This window comes from Budorcas taxicolor, chromosome 8 (assembly GCF_023091745.1).
Source record: "Budorcas taxicolor isolate Tak-1 chromosome 8, Takin1.1, whole genome shotgun sequence".
Lineage (NCBI taxonomy): Eukaryota > Metazoa > Chordata > Mammalia > Artiodactyla > Bovidae > Budorcas > Budorcas taxicolor.
The window spans coordinates 98,008,665-98,036,239 of NC_068917.1; the positions used below are offsets into that span (position 1 = coordinate 98,008,665).

The following is a 27,575-nucleotide window of genomic DNA, read 5'->3' on the forward strand; positions in this document are numbered from 1 at the left end:
ACATGCACACACACACACACGCACACACACATGAATGTCTGAAGTATACACAGATACACACACACACGAATGTCTGAAGCATACACACACACACGCACACACACACATGAATGTCTGAAGTATACAGATATACACACACACGAATGTCTGAAGCATACACACACACACACGCACACACACATGAATGTCTGAAGTATACACAGATACACACACACACGAATGTCTGAAGCATACACACACACACACACACATGAATGTCTGAAGCATACCCCAGGGAAAAAGATCTGTTCACCACATATATTTCATTCAGGGTTAAAGATGATTATTTTCAATCAAAAAAAAAATCTTAATAATTCAAATGCAAAACTGCTTCTACTGAGGTCAAAGAGAGTCCACGGCCAAAACAAAACTATTAAAGGAAGTCTAAGAGTGGCCTAATAGCATTCACTTTGTTCTACTAGTCTTGATCTTTTATGAGCAACAAGCTGTAAATTTTCACACATAAGGGAGTAGTGTAGCTTGAAAACTAAATAAAGCAGAAATATTAGTGTGAAACTATTCAAACAACAATTTCTGGCTGTAAATGAATTTGACAACAAAAGAGCATGGCATATCAATCTAACATAAAAATTCCATCAGATCCTTATTATAAGAAAAATAGCCTTATAAGCCCATTAAATGGGATATAATATATATTATTTCTTTATATAAATTTCATATAAGCTTGGTATAAAGATCCTAGTGACATACACTGATATTCCATACAAGTGAAGCAGAAACTATAACTGTGCCATACTCCATAAACAAGAAAGGAACCTAACATGTATTGAATATCAACCTTGCACTGAAGGCCAGACTTGTCCATTTACATGAAATGCCTCACTTAATACCATGTATCTAGAAAGTTTAAAAAACCAGATTTAAACCCAGATCTCTATGATTTCAAAGGCTATACACTCTGAACTAGATAATACTGGCTTTAACACCATACACACATACACACACACACATGCTGTCTCTCTCTCCCTCTCCAGGAATTAATAAACACACAAGCTGATAAAAGTGTGTTTCACTAAGTTTAAAAATAGTTGTTTTGAAACAAATGAAATTGATTTTTAAATTAAACATTGTGTTAAGAGTGAGTTAAAATATTTTAGAATCATATTAACAATTTAACTTACTTTAAATGAATTCATTAAATGTAATAATGGCTTTAATTATTACAGAAGCATCTATCTTGTGTAGTTTAATCTCTGCCCAGCCAATTCATAAACTGATCATTTTTTGTCCAGAGTCTGGACCAACCCAGACATACATAACATACCTCCGTCCCCAGCTGTTATTCTACAACCAGCTTCATACTTCTTTCCCCTGCACCACAATTCCCCCAACACCCTCCCCTCTCCCAAATCAGACACAGTGACACTTACAGAGCCACTTCTGAGAGCTGCTGCTTGGTGAGGTTCAGCGGGTGATTGAAAGCAGTAATCCCATACTGGCTGGGGTTCGCTCCCTTCTGCAGATTGGCCCGGAGAATGGCATTGTTGATGACATTCAAGAAAGAGCTGATGGCGTGCCAGCCCTTGTTGTTGAACCACACCTGAAATAAAACATACCAGGTACAAAGTACTGCTCCTAACCCCTGTTCCCAAAGTTTGGTGCACACACACAAAACATGCACATGAACTCCAGAAATTTCAGTCACACCTAAAGATAAAACATGATCAGAGAACATGGTAAAGAGGTAACAAGGGCCAGGGTGTGCCCAGCACTGACCGTGAGGTCAGGCAATATGCTGACTTTCTTTAACGTATTTAATCTTCACCAAAGCTTTGAGGTAGACATGGTTATTGCCTCCATTTTACAGATTAGGAAACTGAGGCTTAAACAGGTTAAGTATCTCAGTCATGTTCATAATGGTTCCTCTGGTGTGACTAGCAGAAAAGCAAGTTCTTTTTATAGCCTCACCAATAAAGTTACTAGACTTTTCTGTCGTGAATCAACATTATTATGAGCTGACACTTCGGGGCAATACAGGAATTATTGTTCATCAAGCCACTGGAACAAAGGGCTTTACCTTGACGTTATTTTTCGTGTCCAGTCCTGTCATGAACCGTCCCAAGCTGCTAAGAAATCGGTCTGCAGAACTGTCCTGTGAACAACAAAAAGCTGCCTCAGCTGGGATGGTTCACAGGGGAGGAGCAACAGGAAGTCTGGAGTCTGTGGACAATGGCACAACCTTGTGAAGGGAAACACAGCTACTGCCTCATTCACTGAAATGCAACTTGAACCCTCTAAATAATAAATGGCTCCTGAAAAATAAGTGACTGGAAATCTAAAGCCCTGATGTTGCCACGAGTCATAGGTCTTAAAGGAACCAGAGGGAAACCCTGTCAGTCTGTATCTGGTGGTCCCAAGAGGCAGATGTCAGTCTGTATCTGGTGGTAAGGGCTCTTTACCACGTTCCCTTGACATCGCCCCCAGCTACATTTAACATGTAGATGCATCAGATATGGGGTCTGGGCCTCAAGGGAGAGATTCTAGGACAATCCCTGCTGTCTGTGACCCTGGAATTCATATCATCAGACCCCCAATTCCAACTTAGAAATGGGAAACCTGGGATACAGATAAAGAAAGTGAATGTTTATCAGGTCCTAAAACTAGCTGCCGGTTTAAAGAAAGTGATTCATTTCCTGTTTAACCAATGATTGTTTTAGAAAAGTATGTTTGATGCCCAGTTCACTGGCTATACTTAAGTTATTCTGAGAGATCTAAACTCTCTGAACTTGCTTTTTCTTCTCAAGCATCTTTGTTTGTTTGGCTGTATTGGGTCTTACTTCCCTGATCAGGGATTGAACCCAGGCACCCTGCATTGGAAGTGCAGAGTCTTAACCACTGGACCACCAGGGAAGTCCCTGAACTTGTTTCTGACCTGCACTTTCAAACAGTAAGTACACTCTGAGTGACTCAGTCTTGGCTGACCCATGATCTCTAAGTGCTCAGTGATGGCTTTGTACTTGAAAATCTTAAACAGTAAGCTACCAGGTAATCAGATCTACTTGTCAACTACGCCCATGTACCAGCAACTCATTTTCTGTCCGACATGTCTTAGGATGGGTACTGTACCTTGACCACCTTCAAGTGTTTCTTCATTTGCTTGATGGCATCATTAACTTCTTCACTCGGAGGAAGTGACTGAGAATTACTGGCACCCAGGGAAAATCCACCGTACCTAAAAGAATAGCCTGACATTACGACACAGGCAGCGTGGGGCCCATTGTCACTCAGCAGCAGACACTGCCTAAGGATGTAATGTTCAATTAGAGGAACTGTATGTTCAAAGTAAGACCAGAATAGGACTCAGAGAAAGTTTCACCTTGGTCTCCTCTAATGGATCCTGGCAATCTCTTAACTCTTATAGCTTCTGCCCAAGTGAGAGGGACCTGGGTCTCATTATACACAGAATGAGACATCTGAGATGTTGAGGAAAGAATGCTCATTCATCTCACAGATGCTCCTCCCACCCCTGGTAGCTCAGGCCTGAACATGGGTCTCAAGGCAAGCAGATGGGGAGTCAGGATGAGCAGGGAAGACATTGGCCAGAGAGGCCAGGGAGGGTTTATAGATGGGTTATGGCCCTTTCATAGCAGGAGAACCACAGAAGGTTCTGCATCCACTCTACTCAGTTATTCAGTAGGTCCTGGCTCTTGGGAAAAAAGGCAAAGAAGAAAGGTGGGAGATAGGGTCAAAAAACAAAGTTCTGAGGCAGCCATGTAAGGCATCTCATTTCTCATGAGTAATAATAGGCTTCAAGGATGTTTCCTTCGTTTTTTTCCCCAGTGTCATCTGCTTCTTCAAAACTCAGAGGGATACGGGCAGGGGTGGTGGTGGAGGGTGGAGAGGAGAAAGCCTGACTGCAGCAGAGGAAAAAATGATTCTTACCCTCCTGATGGAATTCTGGTCTTATTTCCTAACAGAAACATTGTTATTTTTAAAAACTCAGAAGGATAAATGAGTTGAAATGCAATGAACATAGATGGTTTTGAAGCCTCCTATTTCATCTAAGACCTTCTTGGTTATTACAAAGACCTGAAAAATTGTTCTTGGGCCCCTAGGTCTCCTAGGAATCTGATGATAATTTTAATTGGCATAGGTTTTTCCCTCACATCATGCTTCCTGTCAAATCCCTAGAGACCCACAAGGAGATCAATATGCAAAAATTCCAAAGGCCTCTGAAGTGGCAGCTGGGCACTGAGCCAAGGGCAAAACCATCCCTAAACCAACAGCTTCCCAGGGTCCAAAAAACTGCATTAAAATCATCCTCATGAGCTTTAGGAGTCAAGGAAAACAAAAAGAAAAGCACAGAGGAGTCAACTTACCTAAACTCATTGACCCAGATCTTGTTCTTTAAGCTGTAGTGAGGGCCAAAGACAAAGAAACCAGAAATCAGTCCAGAGAAACATTGATGCTTTTCCTGATCATACAAAAGTTAGAAATATCTACCTGGGGATACAACAAAGGGACAGAAATGACTCTACAATCAAGCTGGTGTTGTAGGGTTTTGCCAATGAAAAGAAGCCCTAATCAGCATGTCTTTTCTTCTCCTCATATTAAAACATTATTATTTTATGAAGGTCATGCCTTGTATTAAAACAATTAAAAAACCAACAAAGATGTGATCAAACTACAAACTTTTTAAATTCAAAGATAATAGTTCAATTATGGCTAACATATGGAGAGATTATGCTTCTTTCTTGGAAACTAACAGTAACTGCCATTCAAGCATACCCTTGTCATTAAAAGTCACTAAAACTCCCAACTTAGGGGACCAAATATAACAAAGCTGATGGGAAGGAAGCTAGAACAAACATTTTCTGGGCATCAGCTAAGTACAGCAGTCCCCTCCTTAATTGGAGGGGACACACTCCAACACCCCCCAACTGGATGCCTAAAACTCCAGATAATACCAACCCCTACGTATACTATTTTTTCCTATCACCTGTCATTTTCTTTGAAGGTCAATAGGGCCACTATCACGTAAAATAAAAGTTACTTGGGAATAAGTTCTGTAATACTGTGGTAGTCCATCTGATCACCAAAAGGGCCAGGGCAAGGAGCATTTATGGTGTGTGGATATGCTGGACAGTGGGATGATTCCCATCCCAGGAGGGACACAGTGGGGTGATTCCCATCACACCACTCAGAGAAGCATACCATTTAAAACTTATGTATTGTTTGTTACTGGAATTTTCCATTTAGTATTTTCTGACCACAGCTGATGATGGGTAACTGAAACTGAGGAAAGCAAAATTGCAAATACTGGGGGAGCTAATGCATTCAGGACTATGCAGTGATGCCCCAGGAAGCTACATGGCTCTTCTAAGCCTCCACAGAGAAGTCCTGAGAACTCAGCGCTCTCTGGATAATGCCACGTATTTATCACTCATTCCATCCATGAGAGGTACTTTACGTGTATCATTTCATTTAATCCTTACAACAAACTACTGAGAGCAACATTATTATCACATTATATACAGCCTAAGGCTTTAGAAGGATAACTGGTTGCCATGGTCAAACAGCTAATAAGTGGCAGAATTAGAATTTAAATCCAGATTTATCTTCATTCTGGAGCCAGGCAACCTCAGTCTTCAACCTGAATATTCATAATACTTCCCATTACCTTTTCTAATCTGAAAGAATATCCTAAACTTCAAAAGGACAACATCAAGCCAAACTGTGATGTTTCCCACCACTATTCAATCTCCTATTTTTTAGGACTTTAGTTCCTCTAATCAGTAACAGCTAAGCAGGGGCCCAGGATTATAAATGATGACCTTTTGGCTATGATCTGCACGTATGTCTTCACCAGATAATCCGAAATGTTTCTTCCCGTGAGGTTCTGAAGGATGTCGGCAGTATTCTGTTTTTTCTGTCATCAGAAAAACCAAGCACATGTGTCTTTATGGGCCATAATTGGAACAGAAAACAAATCAAGAACAAAAATGACACATGTTCCTCGAACACGTACCATGGTGTGAGCAGACCCCTGCCCACAGGGCCTGGACACTGTCATCAGCCAATCACCAAGGCCTGGTCTATTCTGCCCTTTATGCCAAGTTAAGGTGATTCCCAGCAAATTACTCTGAACAGCTAAGCAATAGACCATGAAGTATCATTCTTCACAGTTACAAAAGATTTCTAGGGAGCAGCACCACTGACTATGCCTAGTGAATTTTCTTCATTGGAGTTACACTGATGACGAGATGAAGTGCTATTTTAAGAAGCAAACCACTAAGGACTCCTTTTTCAACACTATTTAAAATTCCTTGTCCTCATCCTACAACCTGGATGCTGATAAGGCAGCAGAGAGACATCACAAGCAAGCCTCTTCCTGAAATTCTCAGAAAAAAATGATTCAGAATTGCTTCTCTCACTCATAGTCTCAGAGGATTGTCAGAGTCATAACCCTCACAGAAGCTTTACGGGCCAGCCTCCCTAATTCAGCAGTGAGGAAACAAGCCCAGGGACTCAGAGTGACCCATCCAAGGTCACCAGCTCCTCTATGGCAGAGGTGGAGATGAAGCTGCATCGGTCAGTCTGTCCTGGGACACCACCACTGCAGGAGAGGCCGCAGTGTGACTTCCACAGACCACTGATCCAGAGTGTTGTCTCTGGTTGTATCTCAAACAAGGACCTAGGCTGACTTCAAAATATGTCATCCATTCCTCTTCCCAGGCCACCCTCACTTACTCAGTCACACCCTGAAAGGACTCACTTGAGGAGGAGGCAGCCCCCCTGCCCCCAGGGGGCACACAGGAAGCATCTTCTTGATCTTGTCACTGCTACACTGGCAGGTGGGGGAGGGGTTCTCCATTGTCCAGTTTCCATTTCGGAAGAGGTCTGTGATGGTCTGGGGGACTGGGGCAGTGGTCCACTTCTCCTCTCCCACCAAGCAGGGCCTTTCTCTGCAAAGGGACACCAAGGATAGGATCGCCCAAGAGGGTCTGGCCTTTCCTATTGCCTCAGAGCACAGGACGAATCAATAATAACTGCAAATACAGATATATCCCCTCACCACTTAGTTACTGATCTGTCCCACAGACTTGTCAGCTACAGACTCGTTTTCCAGTTAAATACCATGGAACACAAAGAAGGCCTAACTGCTCATATACTGAACTCAAGTCAACCCAATCACCAGCATTCAATCACTCACCCATGGGTTCACTCAACAAACATTCACTGAGCATCTCTACTATGTGCCAGACACTGTCCTGCATATTTGAGAATCTGGGGTGAAAAGACGAAGTCTCTGCCATCATGGAGTTTGTGTTCCCAGGAAAGATTAATTAACAAATAATATAATCTTTGATGGCCAAAATGGAAGCAAAATAAAGGGGGAATGACTGATGAGAAAGGACCACCTGAAGAAGTCATACATTTCAGCCAAAACCTAAATGATGACAGAGAACAAGCCAGGCAGGGATTGGGAAGAAGAACATTACAAGCAGAAGCAACAGAGTGCAGGGGAAAAGGTCCCCAGTGTTCTATGAATAAGGAACAACAGGAAGGCAGCGAGGCTGGAATGTGATGAGCTATGAGGAAGAGTGATGCAAGATGAGAAGAGGGAGGCAGGAGTCAGAAGACATATGCCTCGGGCAAAGTCTACGTTTTATGCTGAAAATCTGGGGAAGAATGTCAAGATTCACTTTTACATGTTTTAAAACAAGTAAAGAATTTGGGGGAGTGAACCGAGGTGAGAGTTGTTGGCTCACGAAGAGCTAGGTTGTTTGCAAGCATCCCAGGTGACAAGTCAGGCATTTATGTCTGAGTTCTGAATTACTGTGAGATCATCAAGTCACTTGCCCTCTTGGAGCCTATTTTCTCCACAAAACAGTACAATGACTTATTTCAATAGGTCACATTTCAACAAGGCATTTCCAACGTCCCTTACACTTTTAAAATGCTATGATCTGAAGCCGAGCCACTGGGTTTAGATGATTCTTACATCAAATGAACAGTTTTGTGGACTGCTCTCCGGTTCCAAGTGGAATCTCATCACAAATCTTACGAAACTTGTCCTTCTCCAGCTTGGTCATCTTGTTCTTTAGGAACTGATATTAACTGTCAGGATTTATACTTATTACGTACTAAATACTAGCAAGTGTTCAGTAAGTATCCAGAGTTAATTAGAGCCAACAAGTATATAACAGCTGTATGTTTAAAGAGCACACATTAGAACTTGCACACCCAGGTGGCATGCTCACTGGTCTGTCACCTGCAGGCTCACTATCTTCCCTTTAAAACCTGGAATTCAAGTTTGCCCTTCTCCAATCTTCCTAAACTTTCCCACACTCTCCATAATCCTTGAATCTGTGGTTAACAACCTCAAGTGCAAATTCTACCCAAGCCTGGAAACCTGAACTCGCTTCTACCTTCACTGAGCTCTCAGAAGCTCCTCACCACTCTTCACTGTTTTTACTCACAGAGATATCTGGACATGCCTTCTGCCCTTATACAACGACCGTCAAATGAGTATTTCACTGAATTCATTTATATGCTACCTACTTTTTCTTTTTTTAAAAAAGGACTTTGAAGGAGAATATGACAAAACATGCAACTCTGAAAGAAGAAAATGTCCATTTTTATAAAAATTATGTCAACTTTTCAGGCTTTTAGAGTGAAGAAACTGATTAGCAAGACTGCAAATTATACATAATAGGAGCCTATCTCTGCAGTCAGGTATAGGATCTGGGGGAAGGGGATCATTATGAAGTACTATTTAAATTAAATATTAATGTCTAAAGCAGAAAACAAATGTCTATAGTCATTTTCCTGGCAGGATGCTGGAAGAGTCTACTGGTCTGTTACGTTTGTTTCTAGATGCTAGGGTTAAATCACTACATTAGCTCCCCTAAAATAAAAACTGTCTCAAAGGGTAAATGATGGTCATTACCAGGTGGCATACAAGTGACTAAAGCAGTGCAAAGATAAAACCAGGTGACAAGCACACGAAGCCAGCTGTGGAGGGGCTCACAGCTCAAGCGGCACTCACGGGATTGGGTTTCCTTCCATACATCGGGTCCCAAAGCCAGGCGTTCCGGTGAGAGCATTTAAGAGTTCCTGGGTGCTCACATCCTCAGGTGCATCATTACTGTAGATACATGAGAGGGAGCCAGCTTAGCAACTCATTTAAATCATGAATGGGAGAAGAAAAGGCGCTTTTTTTTTTTTTTTTTTTGCAAATTTAACACTTTATTCAGTACTTCCCGTGTGCCAAATCCTGCCAAGCTCTTAAAATAGAAACACAGAACCCACCCACAAGTAACTCAGCCTCTGGTTGTTTATTTGGTGTCAAGATAACATACAGCACTCCAAAGTGGAACTTGTGTAAATAAGTGATAAATATGGAGGGGTGCATACGTGTGTACCCACATACATTTACATATATCTATTTTACGGGAAGTACATGGATTCATTAAAGATCAGTATTTCAAAAGTACTTTCACAATTAATCATTAGGCATAGACAAGAGGGGTTTTCTAGGAAAAGGAAGGCAGATTTTATGGGCTTAACATTTGCATGGCCAACTGGAAAGCACAAATAATGATGGGCAGAAGTTATAAACACAAAACAAGCCCATGCCCCACAGCCCTGGGCAACACAAGGTCAGCAGCTGGAAAAGAAAAGGAGGAGGTAAACCCGCACTAAATAGGAAGAAAGCACAGAATCAGAGAACAGGAAGCTGATTTGCATGCTTATGTTTCTTTTTTCTTTTCTTTAAAGCTTCCCTGAAGCTTCCCTTGGACATCACTGGCACAGTTCTCCATAAAAAGGTTTACAAATACTGTGGGACTGAGGAAAACTCCTGCATAAGGAGATGGAGAAATTCCTTTGTTCTTTTGTTTGAAGCACTGGATCGTCACAGAATAGCTGTATTTTTGTCTAAAAAAACAGGAGCTATTATCCGTAACCTAAAGATGAAATAATAAACGTGTGAACTGCACCATGCAGAAGACAAGAACTTGGAGGTGTGAGGGTCTGAGTGTATGGAAACCCTGTGTTCAACTGCAAAATAAAGACTTAGTATAAAAATCCAAGTATATTATAGTTCCAGCAGATTCTTCTGCATTGGTAAATTATTTACATAAGGCATGTATGTTCCTGACAACAACGAATAGAGAGGAAAGGCGTTCAAAGCCCTGCTACTCAGGTTTGGTTCACTGCTGTTCTCGCATCTAGCATGAGCTTGTGTGAGGGCTGTAGCCACAGCTGATCAATCCATGCCCTGGTGTAACTGAGTCCCCCTCCCCTTGGCCCTCAGCATAGTAGACATTCTGGTCAGCCCGAGCCCTCCTCTCCCCCTGGGTGCAGAAGGCAAATGCATACCTGACAAATGTGTACTGTTCATTGTACATCCAGGGCTGAAGTTCCAGGCTGGGGTACTTGCCAAAGGGTGGCACAATCAAGCTGAACACCAGGGCGATGCAGACAAACACAGCTGGCAGGACAATCTATAATCAGGAGGCAGGGAGGGAGAAGAATTGCCAGAGACAGACAAAGGTTAGAGTCCAGGTAGCCTCAGACCAGCCAGCACTGGGGTGTGTGCAGGGCCTAGTTCCATCAAGACATTCTTGGCAGGTTGGAAGCAGTAGAGGCTGAAATCTAAACCCCTTCCCTTGGGTGAATTTCTGGAAGCTGGCAATACAAAGCCTGAGCTTGTGGCCACCTGGCAGCCAAGAAGTAGCAGAACCAGAATTCATATATAAATCTATATGCTCCAAACTCATATTCTTTGCATTACCCACATAGCCTGTGGGAAAGAATCTCTGTAACTTCTTTATACTTCTTGATTTTGCAGATTGGAATAATTCAATCCTCCCAACCTAACAAGTTAGCATGCAAACAGAGAATAACAAGTCTTTTCTATGTACTATTTTTTTCTGACCCCTGGTTATCTTTTCTATCATTTTGCAGTTAAACATCAACTTAGAGAAAAATCAAGTCTCCAGTAAGTTCATATGTTGAGTACATCTGGTCATACCATCTCTGAAGTTTTGAAAGTTTAATTTGCTCATCCAGTTTTTCTAGACTTTGTCCTTGTTACATTCTCCTCTAATAAAAAATTAACACACACAGAAATTTCTAATTTGAGACCCATTCCAAGTACTTGCTCATAACATATCATAGGTACTATTATTATCATCCCTATTTTATGGATAAGGAGATTGAGGCTCAGAGAAGTAATCTGTCAACAAATATATAAGTGCAAGAAGCAAACTGGGATTGAAATACAGATAATCTGGCTCCAGTGTCCATCTTATAACAACGATGCTACACTGCTTTCACTAGTTGGGAGCCTGTAGTCCACCAAGGAAGCCTTGGCCAGGAACACATTTCTCACCTGAGCAAAGAATCCTTTCCGACTCCGTCTGGCAATCAGCAATCTCTTCCACAAAAGGGCCACAAACTGCTGCTGTGTGAGCTTCCAGCCCTTCACCTGGTAGGAACCTTTACCATCCATCCCACTGAGCAGATCTGTTTCTCTGGATTCTGCAGAAAGCCATCACTGAAGGTCATAGATTATAGCAGGCATTTTTGACATCCCCAACCTCCTCCCTCCAGCATCTCTAGCAACCACCTTGGAGGCTTGTGTTTGGAGGTAGAAGTAAAGGAATGAAAGGCTTTTATGAAAAATTCATGTCCATGAAAAGGTATGACCCCCAAATGTACCACACCAGCAGCCTCTGCCTTTGGTTCTTGTCTGATGAGCACAGAAAAATGAAGGTGCCTTGAGACAACTGAAGAGATGTGTGCACACATAATAGTTACATCAAGCCATTCAAATGAATTGAGTCATCCTGTTTCTTACAGAATATTCTATAAACAGGCCATGTCTGTAGGCTGACATACTTTGAGAACACATAACAGCAACTTGTCTCCTGCCTATTATAGCTCAGGCTAAAAGGTGGACACATTCAGGTGATCTAAGTGCTAACAACGTATGAAGTTACGGAGAACACGAGAGTTGCACGTTCAACGTGGCTCAGGGACAGGAGAGCCAGGAAGGTTTCTGTTCAGAAAAGTTTTATAGAAATCCTCATCTTACACAAATGATTTCTAATTGCAGTGACCTAACATCTCACCAATATTTGCTTGATTTCCTCTCTCTCCTTCTCCATCCCAGTCAAACACACAGGGATAGTCTTCAAAAATAGCTAAGTTGAAGGGTACAATCAACTCTAGTAGTAAATTCACCTCACTCTTTCAAAATCATCCACCCATTCAAAGAACATTTATTCCAAAATTAAACACCTAATGAACATGAGAAAACCGGGACTCTACGGAAAAGATAATAAATGGATTCAGAGGAATAAAGGGCTGTCTTTTGATGTGTATCTCAAGTGAGAGGTCTCAGTGCAGTGCAGGAAGTAGGGAGGACAGGCTCTTTCAGGTCTGATCATATGCACAGCACCAGAAAGGGGAAAGTGGCTTTTTTCATTCTCTCTCTTCTCTTTAGACCCTGTAGGCATCTATCATCCTGGTTCAAGGGCCTTGAAAGATAACACCAGAGAACACAAGAGTGAAATTCACTTTCAAGCAACAAAACACAGATCTCGCCCAAACGGACCTGGATCTATGTCGGAATCATTTGGATCCATAGCATCATCTTCAGTAAAAGGGCGAAGACAGCTCTGCTTGTCCCCAAAGACTCGTCTGTTTCGTCTTGCTGGTAAGGTGCCATCTGCAGACAAAAGGAAGGAACCCCATGTTTTATTTGTAATAAAACAAATTCTCTGAATCTTTAAAAGTCTATACAGTAAATGTAAGAATGTCATAAAACAATTTGAAGGGAAAGGCAAAACCCTGGTGAGCTAAGAGAGCCTATAGGTGGCACAGCCCAGAGGGCATGCAGTCCCTTTGGAGGGTTACCTGAGGTCTCAGCATCCACTCCACTCTCTTCAGCCACTTTGAGAAATATCTGAAAAGTGAGAATGAGAGGATTATAAGCACCACATTGTGAGAGCAACTGTCATGATTATTACATGACTGAACACGCTAGCCCCTAAAGACATAATGTAAAAGCTTCATTTATTGATAACACTTTGTTAGAGTCACTTGGGAGAGAAGCCGTTTATACCAGAGAACATTTCCCCAGTGGTGAGAGCTATCAATTCAGAAAGTCATTTTCAAATTAAAGTTATGACACCAGGACACTGCAGAAGGAGGAATTTGTTCTGTACCTACAGGGAATGAGTCAAGTGGCTTCAAGTCTTTGGCCCGAAATCATTGAGCAGGCAAGCACCAAAATAGGCTATCCAAGAGAGGATGATCAGGAGAAGCGGCATTCCCTATCACTAGAAAGGTTATGGCGAGGTTTCCAACATTAGAAGGCGACCTGAACTAGACAGGTGATTTCCAAACTCTGATCTACAGATGCTGCCCAGGAAGCATGCAATAAAAGCACAGACATTAAGGTCTTACCTCCAAAAATTCTGTTTCAAAGACCCTGGAGTTGAGCCTTGACATTTTTAGAATATTCTCAGAAGATTCTCCTGCACCAGCTAACTTGGGGACTACTGGGACAGACAACTTTTATATCCCTCCAACCCTCGAGGTTTCTCTAAAGAGAGGCACTGCTTACACAGTAATAGAGTATGGGCTTTGAAACTCAAAACCCCTGATCTGAATCTGCTCACCATCCCTTCATGCCAATTTTCTCATCTTGTTATCAGGATTAAATGAGTTACAATGACTGAAAACAACAAAACACACCCAGGTTAGCCCAAGGCATAAGTAGGCTTTCCATAAATGTTGGACTTTTCCTAGGCATGGTCACGACTGGTCACACCAGGAGCAATCCTCTTCTTTCTTTCCTACCATCTCCCACTGAAATCTTAAAGGCTTAACTGGGACCAACACTGCCCAGATGCCAACGATCTAAGGGCTCAGTGCCTAGGTCCATGGTGATCCTACTCCCAGTGGACATGCAGGCTGCCTGTCTGGCCCCAGGATTGTGGGCCCTGCTCAGTTCTGACAGTCAGTCACTGAACTTACTTCTTCCAGAGTAGTTTCTGAGATGCCATAACTGGAGATGCCTAGGTCTGAGAGCCTGTCATCAATTTCATGGAAGAGTTCCACAAAGGCTCCCTCTCTGGCGGCCTCATAGGGCAGCACGTAGGTCAGTTCATGCCCGATGTCTTCCACCAGCCGTGCCTCAGCCACATGCTTCCTGATGAGGTTGGAGATTGCGGAGACATCTGTAGGGACCGGAGCACAGATATGATACGGCTTGGCCAGCTCAGAGGCCCCCTTCCTTCACCCTCTGCCTGCTCCTCAGAAGCCCACTGCCTGCACACCACAGCTGGCCCAGACACTGAAATCATTCCACAGGTTCATCTCTGGCCCAAGGGTTCCTGGGGGCATGGACTGGGTCTTATTCACCTTTGTATCACCAAAGCCAGGCACAGTGTAGGCCCTCAGTTTATGGTGGGTAGGTGGGGGTAGCTGGCTGAAAGACTTTCTGAGTTTGAAAGCCTAGTGTTTATTGCCAAAAAGCTAGGATTCTTCATTGGAAAACTTGACTAAAGGAACCTTAAGAGGTTCTTCATCTTTCTCTTAATCTATTCAAGGAAGCTCCTCTATTTATCTCAATAGAGGGTTAATCAAACAGTTCATGGAAGGAGAGGTCTTCCTGGGAAGAGGCAGTTGTTAGGGAGGAGCAAACTTGGCCAAAGTAAAGGATTCCGTTCCATATGTGTCACTGGAGACATTGGACTCCAGACATCCCTCCTGAGGGAGGTGTCCAGTGTCCAGCCAGACCCACTCATCTCAGCTGAATGGGTGGGGGACCACCCCCCACCCCAATCATCTCAGCTCTCTGGGACACTGCCCTGCCAGCTCCCAGACCAAGCCCCAGGGTCCCCGGCAAGCGTTAGGCCAATCCGCCACTAAGCTGCGCCTGCTCCCGCAGCCACCCAGCCCCAGCCCAGCAGCAAACCTTGAGTCAGCGCCACCAGCCTCTGCACCTCTCCTCCTGTGCCTCCACTCTGCCCAGCTGGGGGAAGCTCAGACACCACCTGAATAAGAAACCCCAGAGTCCTTACCGACGGTCAGCGTGTCACTCTCATGGTCGCTGCCCAGGCCAGCATCAGAACTGCTCTGAGAAACACTGTCCTCCTGATGGCAAAGAAGGAGGTGAGAACAGGTCAGGGACCGAGCAAGGTACAGCCACCACCACCTTCACCAGGGCGGAGCTTCCGAGAGGTTCCTGTGTGTGAGAACTGGAGCAAAAAGTTTCTCCTGAGGGGCATTCAGCCAGGTAGTCTTGGCTTCTGAAGCCGCTGTCTGATCTAACATGTGTGTGTTGTGTGCACAGGAAGCAGGGCTCTCAAAAGAACTCTGGCCTGCCAATGCATACTGTAGGGACCTCCCTGATGGTTCAGTGGTTAAGACTCTGTGCTTCCACTGCAGGGAGCATGGGTTCAATCCCTGGTCAAGGGATTAGATTCCATTAGCCATGTAGCATGGCCAAAAAAACCCCCCCACAAACCTATGAGTGCTGTAACCAGGCCTTCGCCAACAGTCTTGGGCATGGGATTTACCTACCTGGTTGTGTTGTTCGGAGCTTCTCACACTTTAATTTGTGTCTCTTCACCATAGGACCTTGTTAAAATGCAGATTCTGATTTAGCAAGTCTGATTTCGGCCCGTGTTTCTGCATTTCTCACAAGTTCCCAAGTGATCCCAATGCCACTGGCCTCAGACTATACTTTGACTCACTGACACTAGTTAAAAGGTAAATAAGTGGACATGAGGTCAAGGATGGGATATATTGATAAGTGTTTTGAGTGCCACTGTTGGAATACACAAATAAATCTCAGGCATGTACTGCAGTACAGGGGAGAATGTACCTTGTTATTGGGTGCTGGCCCCTCCTCTGTAATGCACTTGTTGGATGACCTTGAATGAACTAAATCCCTTCCATTCTCCAGGATAATAAGTACAATACCTTCTTCCCAGGGTTGTTTTGTACTCCGAGATGATGTTAAAAAAAAAAAAAAAAAAAAAAAGCCTACAAATGGTAACAATGCTACAACTATTATCATGATTTTCTTTTATGTCCAGAGGCTGCTAGATTGAGTGTTTGGCATGAAATCAGTGCTCGATAAATATTTGCTATTTTGTGTTTTAAAAGTTTAGGTCAAGAAGATTTAAAGGTAATGAGCAGACATAGCAGGGCATTCTGAAGCCAAGGCTCTTAACTCTTGGCAAACCTCTCTTCTTCAACAACATTAAGCCCTCTAAGGACCTTCTCCTACACTCAGTGTCTCCATTAGAAAAAGGAAACGGGATTCAGCAGAGCTAACATGATGGGAACAGAAGTCTCTGTACAGGGCACAGAGCAGGGAGCTGGTGGCCTCAAGGTGGCAGACTAGGGCAGGTATGGACAAGCCAGTCATAGCCAAAGAGTCCTGATTCCCCGGACGCAATGAGACTGCAACTCACCTTTTTCAGGTATGACACAGTGCTACTGCTATTTCTGCATGAGCTGAGGGAAGACTCCACGTCCTTCTTGACCAGGGTCAGGTAGTAGCCTGTCCCCAGCTGGTTCTTCAGGAACAGGGAGGAGCCCACGCAGCAGAGCTTCCCGTGGGAAATGATGGCAATCCTGTCCCCGAGGATGTCCGCCTCATCCATGTGGTGCGTGGAGAGGATAATGGTGCGGCCTGCCAGGTACAAACACAGGGACATAGCACAGGTGAGGCTGGCCATCCTCACTGCTCCTAGGGGCCAAAGCCACAGAAATAAGAGCCGGGGTTGGGGGGATGCCTGGGAGAACGACCCCCAAGGCTGTGTGCTTGTGACCCCCAGGCTGGTGATGTTGTGAGGACAGCTCTGCATCCTCAAACAAAGGGCAGGAATGTTTATCTGGGAACGAGCTTCAGGCCAGCAGTGTGCCAGGTGGTCTATGTGTTAGTGTGCTAGGCCTCATTTAACTAAATCCTTCATAAGGTGAGCTTCCCCGGTGGCTCAGTTGGTAAAGATTCCACCTGCAATGTGGGAGACCTGGAGACGGGAACAGCTACCCACTCCTGTATTCTTGCCTGGAGAATTCTATGGACAGAGGAGCCTGGCAGGCCATAGTCCATGGGGTCACGAAGAGTCAGACACAACGGAGCGACTTCCACTTTTCATAAGGTAGGAATTAACCACAGTTATAGATAAAGACACTGAGGCAAGTTTAATGGCTTTTCCAAAGTCTTGGGCCAACTGGAGCTGACTCCAAACCTGTGCCCCTTGTACCATACCTTCTTATGTATCTTCTACCCTGGTGGCTCAGCGGTAAAGAATCCACCTGCAAAGCAGGAGCCCCAGGGAGATGCGGATTCAAGCCCCGGGTCGGAAAGATCTGCTGGAGGAGTGCACGGCAACCCACTCCAGTATTCTTGCCTGGAGAATCCCACAGATAGAGGAGTCTGACAGGCTACAATCCATGGGGTCACACAAACTGACTGCAACTCTCCCATCCACTCAAGTGTCCCTCTACTTTGTCAACATGCAAGCATAATGCACCACGTGGGGACAGAGATAAAGGACGACACAGCCTCGGCTCTCAGGAATCTGTCTGCAGGGGACCATGAGTATCCTAGGCAAGTGAAAGTTCTATGTTGCAGAGGGCCCAGGGGGCCCACAGAGGACACCCTTTGTCCCCATTTCCCTCCCCCATGCAGGCCCCTAGGGTTGAAATGCAAACTTGAAGTGTCTTGTAAACCAGGCCTCCTACTTGCAGACCAGGGCTGAGCTCAGAGTTCAGCTCCCTGTTCTCCTTGAGAAGCAATTCTGGTGCTCTAGCAGGAACAGCCCTGAGATACAGCCAGTCTTTGAGAGCCCCTCCCTCCCCCCTTCCTTCCCCCTCCCAGCCCAGAAGACAGAGTAAATACACATCAGTGACCTTGTCGGTATTTCAGCAGCAGCTCCCATATCCCCCTGCGGGAGTAAGGGTCCACACCGGCCGTGGGCTCATCCAGAATGACAACCTTGGATCCCCCAACAAAGGCCAAGGCCACAGACAGCTTTCTCTGCATTCCACCTACGGTGAGAGGAGACAGGCCCCAGACCAGCCCAGTGAATGACGGCAGAGGGGCCAAGAGACAAGCGGAGGCACCCCACTGGGGATAAGTCTGGGACACGTTTCTGACCCACCCTTCCCCTCCCTCGAAGCAGGGGACCCTAGGGTAGCCATATTTCGTGTGTGTGTGTGTGTGTGTAGAAGAGGAGGTGGAGGAGGAAGGCAGCTCTGGGCCTCACCTGACAGCTGACTGGTTTTGCTTTTCAGTTTGCTGGGCGGCAAACCAACATCCAAGGCCATCTGCTCCATCTCAGCTTTCACGTGCTTCTCGGAAAGCCCTTTCAGGCGGGCATAGAACCAAATGTGCTCCTCAACAGTCAGCCTGGGGGCAGAGGGGCAGGTCACTCTGGGCCCCCAGGACACACAGAACACAGTGCCTCCTCACCCAGAATATGACAGGCACATTTTTCTTTCCCCACCTTTTTTTTTTAACTTTATTCATTTTTGCAAGATAATCTCCAGGAAGGATTCAAGGCAGAACCACAGTGGGCAGCCACATGAGCTGCTTGAGAAACACCATGAAAACTGTGACAGGTCACATCCACTCTACTCCCCGCAGGCCTGATGGCCACCCATCAGGCAGCAGCAGGTCCTCAGAGAGCCTTTCTCCACGGCCCCACCAACCAAGGAGCTGCCCCAGCTTTAGCCCGGAGCAACTCCCTTGAACCTCAAAGGACCTCAGCCCTGAAAGGAGGAGGACCGGAGCAACTCCCTTGAACCTCAAACGACCTCAGCCCTGAAAGAAGGAGGACCCCTGTAGAGGACACAAGTCTGAGCTGCTCACTTAGATAAGAGAAAACCGGGGCCCAGAAGCGGGTGACCTTGCACAAGGTCACAGAGCTCAAGTCTCTTCCTGATTGCTGATGGGCAAGCTGAATGGGAGCAAAGTTCTGAGCAGGAAACACAGAGCCCACATACTGAGGGCCCTGGGGTACCGCCAGGTGAAAGCTATGGCAGCCTCAGGGAGGGTATGTGGGGAGAGAGGGCTCCTTACTCTAGAAGGACAGCAATAGACAGCACTATTTCCCCAGCTCCCATGCACCGGCTGGACCAATGTAACACCTCCTACCCCACAATTCACTTTTCCAAAACTGAAGGACAACCAGGTAAACATGTCCAGGAAGGTGAGGCCTGCCACCCCTAAAGGTGGTAAAAATGCTTAAGTCCAACTCTGCCCATCACTCCTGACACACCTCTGTAGAGGGGTCGCTGGTACTCACATGTCAAACAGCACATTATGCTGGGGACAGACCCCCAGGTTCTGCCGGATGGTGCTCATCTCAGAGCGTATGTCTTTCCCTAGGATGTAGGCAGTGCCCGAGGTAGGAGGGAACAACCCAGTCAGGATGGACCTGAGGAAAAAATGTGAAAGCACAGGAGTCAGCGTTAGCCCTCCTGCCCTGGAGACGCTCCATTCTAGGCTACAGAGCCTGGGCGGAAAGCAGAGGCAGCAACCCTCCACCCTCTTTCCTTCCTAAGAGACCCCAAGGGACACCCACAAAGCAAAGGACTCTTTGCCTCAGTGAACAGATAGGGATGGGCCTATGTGTTGGAAATGGCAATTTTAGCACACACATTTTTTAAGTAAAGATTCCAATTTTCAATGGGAAGTACACTTTAAAACACACATTTTGTATGCCTAAAATCACGTTCAAGTCAAATGGACAAAGTAGAACCAATTATTTAAAGATGAAAATAATTTGTGTGTTAGGATTTTTTAGATTTTAAAGATTTTTAAAGATTTTCTGCAATTTTCGCAATACATTAATTGTGCATTTAAAAAAATACGTAACGGGAAAAAGAGGTTACCTCCCCCACCACCAGCATACCCTCTGAAATGGTTGATGGGCTACACTGAAAGCCACTGAGGGTAACTCTGGTGTGTTTATGGCCCATGTTCCCTTCTGAAACTTCTCATTATTAAGGTTCTTATAGGTCCCAGAGAAGGCAGTCTTACAGCCAGCTGCCCAGCTGTTCCTCACATCTGCTTAGAGACAGAGTTTGCAGAAATTGCCTCCTCCCTCCAACACAGCCTATCTTCCTTTTCACATTCTTGCCTCCCAATCCTGACCAAACCAGCCCCAAAGAAACCCTTTCTCAGATCTGTCACAACATTAGGTGCTAAAACACTGCAGAATTTTGAGAACCGAATGGGAAAGGTCATCAAAAGGTCCCCAGCCTATTTTAACCCAAAGATAGGAAAATTCAGCATTTGGAAAGCATTCTCACATTAGGTGGTACTTTTATACTCATCAACTCCTCATGCACTCTGCCCTCGCCTGGGTAAGCAACGCAATGTCCTTAGGTATGTTTCTGACTACAGGAAAGAACCTGCCTGTGGCTGATTCTCAGAGAGCCACACCCTCTTCTTACATGGTGGTGGTCTTGCCAGCTCCATTGTGGCCCAGGAAGGAGGTGATCTGCCCCTCGTAGAAATTCAAGGCCAGGCCATCAACAGCCACCTTCATGCCATCTCGGTAAACCTTCATCAGGTTCTGAATGGACACACCCAGCTTCAGATGGGTGGGTTCCTCCTCCATGCAGACTGTGAGAAGACAGGACACAAATGAGCCCACAGAAGGCACTAATAAGTGGAAGGTCAAGATGCAGGGTCTTGTAATTTTGCAACTGTCCTTTCTCCATGGCTATTTCTGGTTTCTCAGGCAAGCAGGCAACAAATCTTTAATTAGGGCCTAACTGGGCACTAGTGTTGGTGATTGGAATACAGTAAGAAAGATGCAGAGAGGCTGGGGAAGAAGAGTAGGAATGGCAGGAGTAGCAGCTGGACCAGCAGGCAGGGGCGGGTGGTAAGGGATCTCGTGAGCCATAACAAGGACATCACACGCCACCACTGGTGAGTGGGGGCAGGGCACAGAAGAGATCAGCAGAGGAGCGACTTCTGAATGATTTAGGAAGCCATACTGAGCACAAAGTATGTGTGTATGTGTGTGAGGGACAGGTGGAGGTGAAGGGAGAGATCAAAAGTCACTTTTTATTTAATGAAGGCAAGAAAGCAAAGGAAATGTCCCTTAGGAACTCAGAAAGCAACTCCCCCAGAAGTCAACAGCACTGGACACAAATGCAGTTAAGAATTTGGAAAGGGAAAAAAAAAAAAAAAAGAATTTGGAAAGGGGCACCTCATGTGATGTCTCTGCCCCTAAGGTGGTTTTAGACTCTTCAGGGAGGGAGTCACTCCTTGCCCCCTCAAAGAGGGCCAGGAGGGGCAGCAGCACGGCAGTCAGGGGGATGCAGGTTAGCAAAACTCACTTTCTGATGCTCCCTTCTGGCTGGAACCAGGGTGGCTCTTCACATCACTTTCCTCACCAAACCAGTAGGACTTAGTGCAAGGGAAATACCAGGGCCTGGGGATTCCATACTGGCCTGAAAGCCAAGCACAGATGTAAGCCAAACTCTGTAACACCCCAGCAATCCCCAGGTTTCCCAGCCAGGTATCCCAGATACAGCTTCCTTGATGTCTCCCCCTGACACAGCTGTTGGGAGACAGGACAGAATGGAATGGAGGTGGGGGAGGAGGGGCTAACATTTGCTGAGCTCTGCTATGTATGACAAACACCCTGCACTTCTCTGAATCTTTCCAGCAACCCCATGAGGCAGGTCATTATTCCCACTTTAGAGATGAGGAAACTGAGGGATTAGTGGCCCAGTCAAGATCATTCAGGCAGTGAAGTGAAGAACTCAGACTCTGAATCCAGATCTGTACAATACAAAATTGCACATTCAGTGTGGGACATTCAGGTAGTTCAAGTAGGGATGGGTAATCAATACTTCATGGCCACTCCTTTGGAAAAAAATCAGAAAGTGAACCAGAAAGGGTTAAAGCTCACTCTCTCAGAATTTGATCTTCTATGAAAATATATCCAAGGGAGGTCTCAGTCAAGAAGATTTATTAGGGAAGTATAAAAATGAACTTCTATGACTTTCGATTAAAGCACAGGCAAGGGCTTAGCGCCAATACGTATCTTGTTATTCACAAGCTGTACTCAGGAAACAGAACTTCTGCTGGTGGTAACTTGGGGGATACAGAATTCTAGACCTTGTTCAGCTTGGAAGAACTCTCCTGGGCAAGCTGACTCAGTGTAACTCACTTGGGTTCACCTCCCAGCACCACTCTTACCAGTTATGAGGCCACAGGTAAGTTATTTAACTTCTTTGCATCATACTTCTCTCATTTGCAAAAACTGGCTAGAACAGTAGCTCCCTCACAGCAGTCTTATGAGTATTAAATTGAACCAAAGCATCATTTATAAGACATGTGCAGGTGCCTGGCACACAGTGCTCAAGAAATAAGAGTTAGGTTGATAGTAAAAGCTGTACTTTTAGCATCAGTAGCTTCTTCTTAGAGATAATTTGTTTGCCATAGGTCTAAAGCCCTAACCACTTTCCAAGGAGACCTGGGCCCTGCAGAAATTCCAGCACAAAGAGAGGAAAATGACTCAGTTAGAAATTTCTTTTTCCTGGATGAAGACAAAAGCAGTGTGGAAGTCCAGTGTACCTGGAAACACAGCCTCGATGTACCACGTCATCACTCCATAGAGAAAGGTGTCAAAAAGCATCATGGACACAGAGGTGGTAAGGTTGAAGCCATCTTCCTTTGTGGGGCTCTCAAAGAGGTTGTCCCACTGTACCCCAATGCCCTGCTCCTCGAAAAGGGCAAAGTACTCACAGCCGAACCCAAAAGCCACAGGAGACATCAGGCTCTGTGCAAAAGAGGCAAAATTCATTCATCCATCTCCTTGTCTCTCATTTTCCTATCACTGCTAATGTAAATGCCACCTGGAGAAATGTGAATTTGCAAAATGGATCAATTACAAGATATGGAAATATTCATCTACAGAGTCCCTTCAGGGGAGTGGGCTCCTTGACAGCATATAAAGTGATTCTATTTATAAGCACTCATTATGCACACACATTTCAGAAATGCATATATGATGGCATATAAAACTTTTAGAATTTTATGCTTCTAAAGATGCCTCAGGGGCTCAGCAACTGTACCTTACACACACACACACACACACACACACACACACACACACACACACACACACAGGCATTTTTCAGGGTCCTCTCAAGTTCCCAGCTCGGTCAGCAATGGGCTCAGTGTCACAGGTACCTATCTGGGGCTGCTGATGCCTAATGGGTCCAGACAGAAACACTTGGAGCATCTTATAGAAAACTCAGAAAACAACTCGTTCTTACTGGGACTTGCATACTTTCAAAGGCCTCTCCTCCTCTGTACAAGGGAAGGGAGTAAAGTCAGGGATTTGTGGGGAGATGGGGCACCTGTTCCTCAGTCTTGAAGTTTAGAAAACGTTACTCAAGTTAAACTCCATACTGGACACAAGGAAGATAAAGGTCCAGAACGAGCCAGCTCTGACCTCAAGAACTTTCAGTTCTATCTGTGACTGGGACTTTGTGGTGAGCTTAACACAGCAGCAGTAACATAGCCAACCAGAGCTGGGAGATAAAAGGCAGATAAAAGGGAATGCTCTAAAGTCATTCCCCGGGGCCATTTACCCCCAGCTGGCCCATGGTGCAGTCTGGCTCCCTCAAAATTATCATTCGATTCAATTCAATCAGTGTTCACTCAGAGGACTAAAGATAAACTACTGAGTAAGACACAGTCCCTGCCTTCAAGAAGCATACAATCTAGAATTGAGGCTTAAGTCCCCGTGGAAAGAGAATCTCTTATCTTCTGTTCTCAGCTTGGACTACAAAGCAGAGGTGAAATACCAGGGGTGGCTGTGACTGCAGGTACTGCCGAAGGGCCAGAGCGACTCACCATGAAGATCTTGAGGGTAAAGCCCACATAGTCTTGCCACGCCACGCACAGGACGTAGGGCAGGTATAGCATGAAGTAAATGATGCCCCCACAGGCGGCCGCCAGGTTGGCTCTGGAGAAGAGCGTGCTGATCAGGAAGCACTGCAGGATGGTCACCATGGCGAACACAGACAGAAAGACAAACACCACGCTGGGGTCGCTGTAGGGCAGCAGGTTTCCTAACTGGGAAGAAAGAGACCAAGTAAGGCTCTCAATAAGCAATGATCCATGGGAAGCAGCCAGGGCTTATTCCTAGTCATCTTAAAAGACAATATAGAGAAACAGTGCTGTTCATTTTCTGGTGAGTGAAATGAAGTCTACAGAAAGGAAATGACCAGCCCAAGACCACACAGCCAAAGAACAGCAGAATCAGAAACAGAACAAAGTCCAGGCTTGATATTCACCAAGGTTCACCTCAACAGACAATTCTGTTCATTGTTTCTCCAAGAATAATATCACTTTTTATAAGGACTATGAGCACCAAGAAAGAATTGCAGGAGATAGCATCCTACGTGGCCTCTCTCTCTGAAAGCCAAGGAAAATGGCCAGGCCATCTTAACATCCCCTGTGAGAAGGTGCCATGGATTCTGGAGCCACATAACCATCCAAACTCTGTGGACCTGTCAAGTTTCTCCCAAGTAGTTGGTTCTGTTTCACAAGGACCTACCAACACACAATTGGCAGAGCAGCTCACACCCACCAGCCACAAGACCCCCATCCCGGCCACAGAGCTCAGGCCTGCCAGTCAGATATCAAAGCATGAGGGGAGCTTGATTTCACCAAGAACAGCTCTGCCATACTGCTGGGTGACCTCAGTGAAGTCCTTAACCTTCCTTGGCCTCGTTTCCTTGTATGTTAAATGGGTTACTTAGTGAGGACGTCATAAGACAGCATATGCATGTGTTTCAAATAGTGTTTGGCAATCAGTACGTGCTCACTTGTAATGATTAGTAGCTAGTTTTTCAATTAATTGTTAGTTCCTTTTCCTTGGTACCCCTCTGCTTTTAAAAACATTTATTTTTAAAAGATGTATTCTTTAATGAAACAATTGAGAAAAAATTGGCACGTGAGTCTATTAAAGTAAGGGGTGGACACAGAACTGCACTGTACAGAGTCCCCTTCATGGAAAGGCTTGCGGACTGGCTGTCAGTGGACAGCCACAGGTGGCAACTGATCTGGGTTTGTCCCAGCTGCAGAAAGCTGCCCAGCCCTGGGGCACATCTTTCCAGTTACTACTTGAGGGGCCTGGGACAATGGACTGTCAGAGAGGGAGGCCTTGGGGTAACCTAAAGGGCTGGACATTTCAACTCCATGGCCAGAGCACCCAGGGGCTTAGCCATGCGCCACAGTTCAACCCCTGTCTGTGCTCAATCCTGCATCCTCTCTGTTCCTTGTTATAGGTATAGATCCCTAAGAAATAAACATACACCAAACTCTATCTCAGCCTCTGCTTCCAGAAAATCTTAACCTACAACAGTATCTATCCTTCTGATTATGGTTTTTAGAAATTCTGGCAGAATCATCAACCAATACATACACCTAGGAAAATCAGTAACTCTCAGATACTATCACAAGCCATTGCCAAACAGATGGCATGGTGTGGTTAAGCACATGCTCACCTAGGACATGAGACTCCTAGGTTCAGTCCAGCTTAGCTACTAACCAACTGGGTTGACACTGGGCAAGTTGCTGCCCTTCTCGGGGTCTCTCCAAGTTTCATCAATTTTCCCAATTATAAAATGAAGGAATTGCAGGAACTGCACCTCTGACTCTATCCCTCCCAAACAATCTGTGCTTTTCTTCTGCCCGGTAGCCAGGGGGGGGCACAGGGAGGAGCCAGTGAAGCAGCCTTACTTTCAGGATGACCACCAGTAGGCCAGCGCTCACAAGCAGAGGGATGAGGCTGCTGATGAACCAGCTGAACCAGAGGATACCGTTGTCCAGGCCCATGATGCGCATGGTCTCCTTCAGCCGCGCTTCCTTCTCATACACAATGCCCTTGATGATCACAGCCACTGAGTAGATCCAGGCCAGCGTCATGAAGAGAGGCATGGACCGGCTCATGACCCGCAGGAAGCTGGAAGGGTAGGGGAGGGTTAAAGGCAAGAGTGAGCCAGGTTCCTGGGCCAACAACTCTGGTCCTGCATGCAAGAGAAATCACCAGGACCAAGCCCGAGATGGGCAGACCTGTGCACCCTGACAGGAATGCTTCATGAGCGTGGCAATGCAGTGATTAAAAACTATTAACAAGGTGATGCCAAAGTTCTTCGAGGGCTTGCTTTAGTAGCTAGATAACTATCAGAGGTCATTAAGCTAAATGTGATTTTAAAGTACTAAAACAAAGCCAACAAAACCAAAAACCCAACTCATTGTCTCATGAAAGTTCAGTGTCTTCAAGGTCATCTCACTATCAGCTTGCCTTGCACAACTGTTATGACAGATGGTGCAGAAACACACTTCAGGCAGCTCCTGTCAGTAACATTTCAGATTTCAGATTCCAAACTAGAAAATGAAACGCAGCGAAGTCAAAGGGACACAGACTCTAGACTCTAAAACTCAAGGTTCAAGTCTCAGCTTTACAACTTATGCACTTACAGGGTATGTGACAGCAGGCGTGTCCCCATCTTAATATGTCCTTTCTAGAGTAAAGCTTGGCTTAGGGGTGTCTTTGGAAAAATTTTCCTTTGGAAAATACTGGCTAATCTTTCTGAAGGTGAAAAACAAGATAAATCCAGGTGACCTGGAAAAATTAGAATGAACCCTGCAAGTAAAAGGGTGGCTCAATAAGAAGCTGGGAGAGATACAAGGAGAGTAACCCTGCTACTTTTGCAGTCTGATCACTACACACACACACACACTCACTCACTCTCACCCTCACACAACAGAGAATGAAAGAGTTTCCAGAATTTGGAAGAAACATGACATACTTCAGATGCCTGCAATAACTACACCTCTGCCCCATTCTTGCTCTCTCACAAGAAATCATGAGCCATAGAGCCACAGTCCCCACTTGGCAGCCCAGTGACTAAGCACTAAAAGGTTACCTAAAAAGTCTAAGATAAAATGGACTTGTTCAGTTTTATTTGCATTGTTTGAAAATGTGGCTTACCACTTACTGAGAAGAAGAAGAAAAACTGACGTGAGGTTAGCTTTTCAAGGTCCGTAACACCGTGCTTCTGTATTTGGGGGACATGTGGATGTGTGGATGTATTTGGCATGTGCTCGTCATGACGCCTTTTAAACTTGGAGATTGGGCCAATTTTGACCAAAAGGATAGGGTATGAAAAATAAAAGTTCTAGTAACCGTAGACCGGAAAGGAGTAAGGATCACTGTGTGGTGTGTGTTCATGTGTGTCTGTGCCTCAAACTGTCAACTACCTACATCTGGCATCTTATTTCCTGAAATCTCCACACAACTTCAAAAACAACTGCTTTGCAGTAGCCATAGTCTTGTTTTCATCAATTCTTTGACCAGTGTCAACACACATATAAAATAAATTTAACCAAAGCATTCTGTTTCCTCTCTTGGTATGTGTGTATGTGTGCACGTGTGTGAGTGTGTACACACCCCACCTGGGGACAGTGCTAACCAGTTAAGTAAAGGTGG

The 27,575-nt window shown here is 45.2% G+C and overlaps 1 protein-coding gene and 1 non-coding gene across 2 annotated transcripts in view; both read right to left on the reverse strand.

Annotated features, from left to right (window-relative positions):
• ABCA1 (ATP binding cassette subfamily A member 1) overlaps window positions 1-27,575 on the reverse strand; it is a 110,554-nt gene that overhangs the window by 16,921 nt on the left and 66,058 nt on the right. The window contains exons 14-35 of the mRNA XM_052645014.1: window positions 25,823-26,045; window positions 23,930-24,151; window positions 22,643-22,847; window positions 21,397-21,510; window positions 20,503-20,674; window positions 19,350-19,481; window positions 18,309-18,451; window positions 17,953-18,090; window positions 16,506-16,726; window positions 15,105-15,177; window positions 14,056-14,258; window positions 12,931-12,979; window positions 12,629-12,742; window positions 11,402-11,550; window positions 10,387-10,511; window positions 9,053-9,151; window positions 6,776-6,965; window positions 5,835-5,929; window positions 4,380-4,412; window positions 3,127-3,232; window positions 2,078-2,152; window positions 1,431-1,600 (exon numbers count right to left, since the gene is read on the reverse strand). Coding sequence (XP_052500974.1) covers window positions 1,431-1,600; window positions 2,078-2,152; window positions 3,127-3,232; window positions 4,380-4,412; window positions 5,835-5,929; window positions 6,776-6,965; window positions 9,053-9,151; window positions 10,387-10,511; window positions 11,402-11,550; window positions 12,629-12,742; window positions 12,931-12,979; window positions 14,056-14,258; window positions 15,105-15,177; window positions 16,506-16,726; window positions 17,953-18,090; window positions 18,309-18,451; window positions 19,350-19,481; window positions 20,503-20,674; window positions 21,397-21,510; window positions 22,643-22,847; window positions 23,930-24,151; window positions 25,823-26,045 — 3,051 coding nt within the window. The remainder of the gene's footprint in view (window positions 1-1,430; window positions 1,601-2,077; window positions 2,153-3,126; window positions 3,233-4,379; window positions 4,413-5,834; window positions 5,930-6,775; window positions 6,966-9,052; window positions 9,152-10,386; window positions 10,512-11,401; window positions 11,551-12,628; window positions 12,743-12,930; window positions 12,980-14,055; window positions 14,259-15,104; window positions 15,178-16,505; window positions 16,727-17,952; window positions 18,091-18,308; window positions 18,452-19,349; window positions 19,482-20,502; window positions 20,675-21,396; window positions 21,511-22,642; window positions 22,848-23,929; window positions 24,152-25,822; window positions 26,046-27,575) is intronic.
• Window positions 2,838-2,910, reverse strand: TRNAG-UCC (transfer RNA glycine (anticodon UCC)). Its single transcript has one exon. It is a non-coding gene; the product is annotated as a tRNA-Gly (tRNA).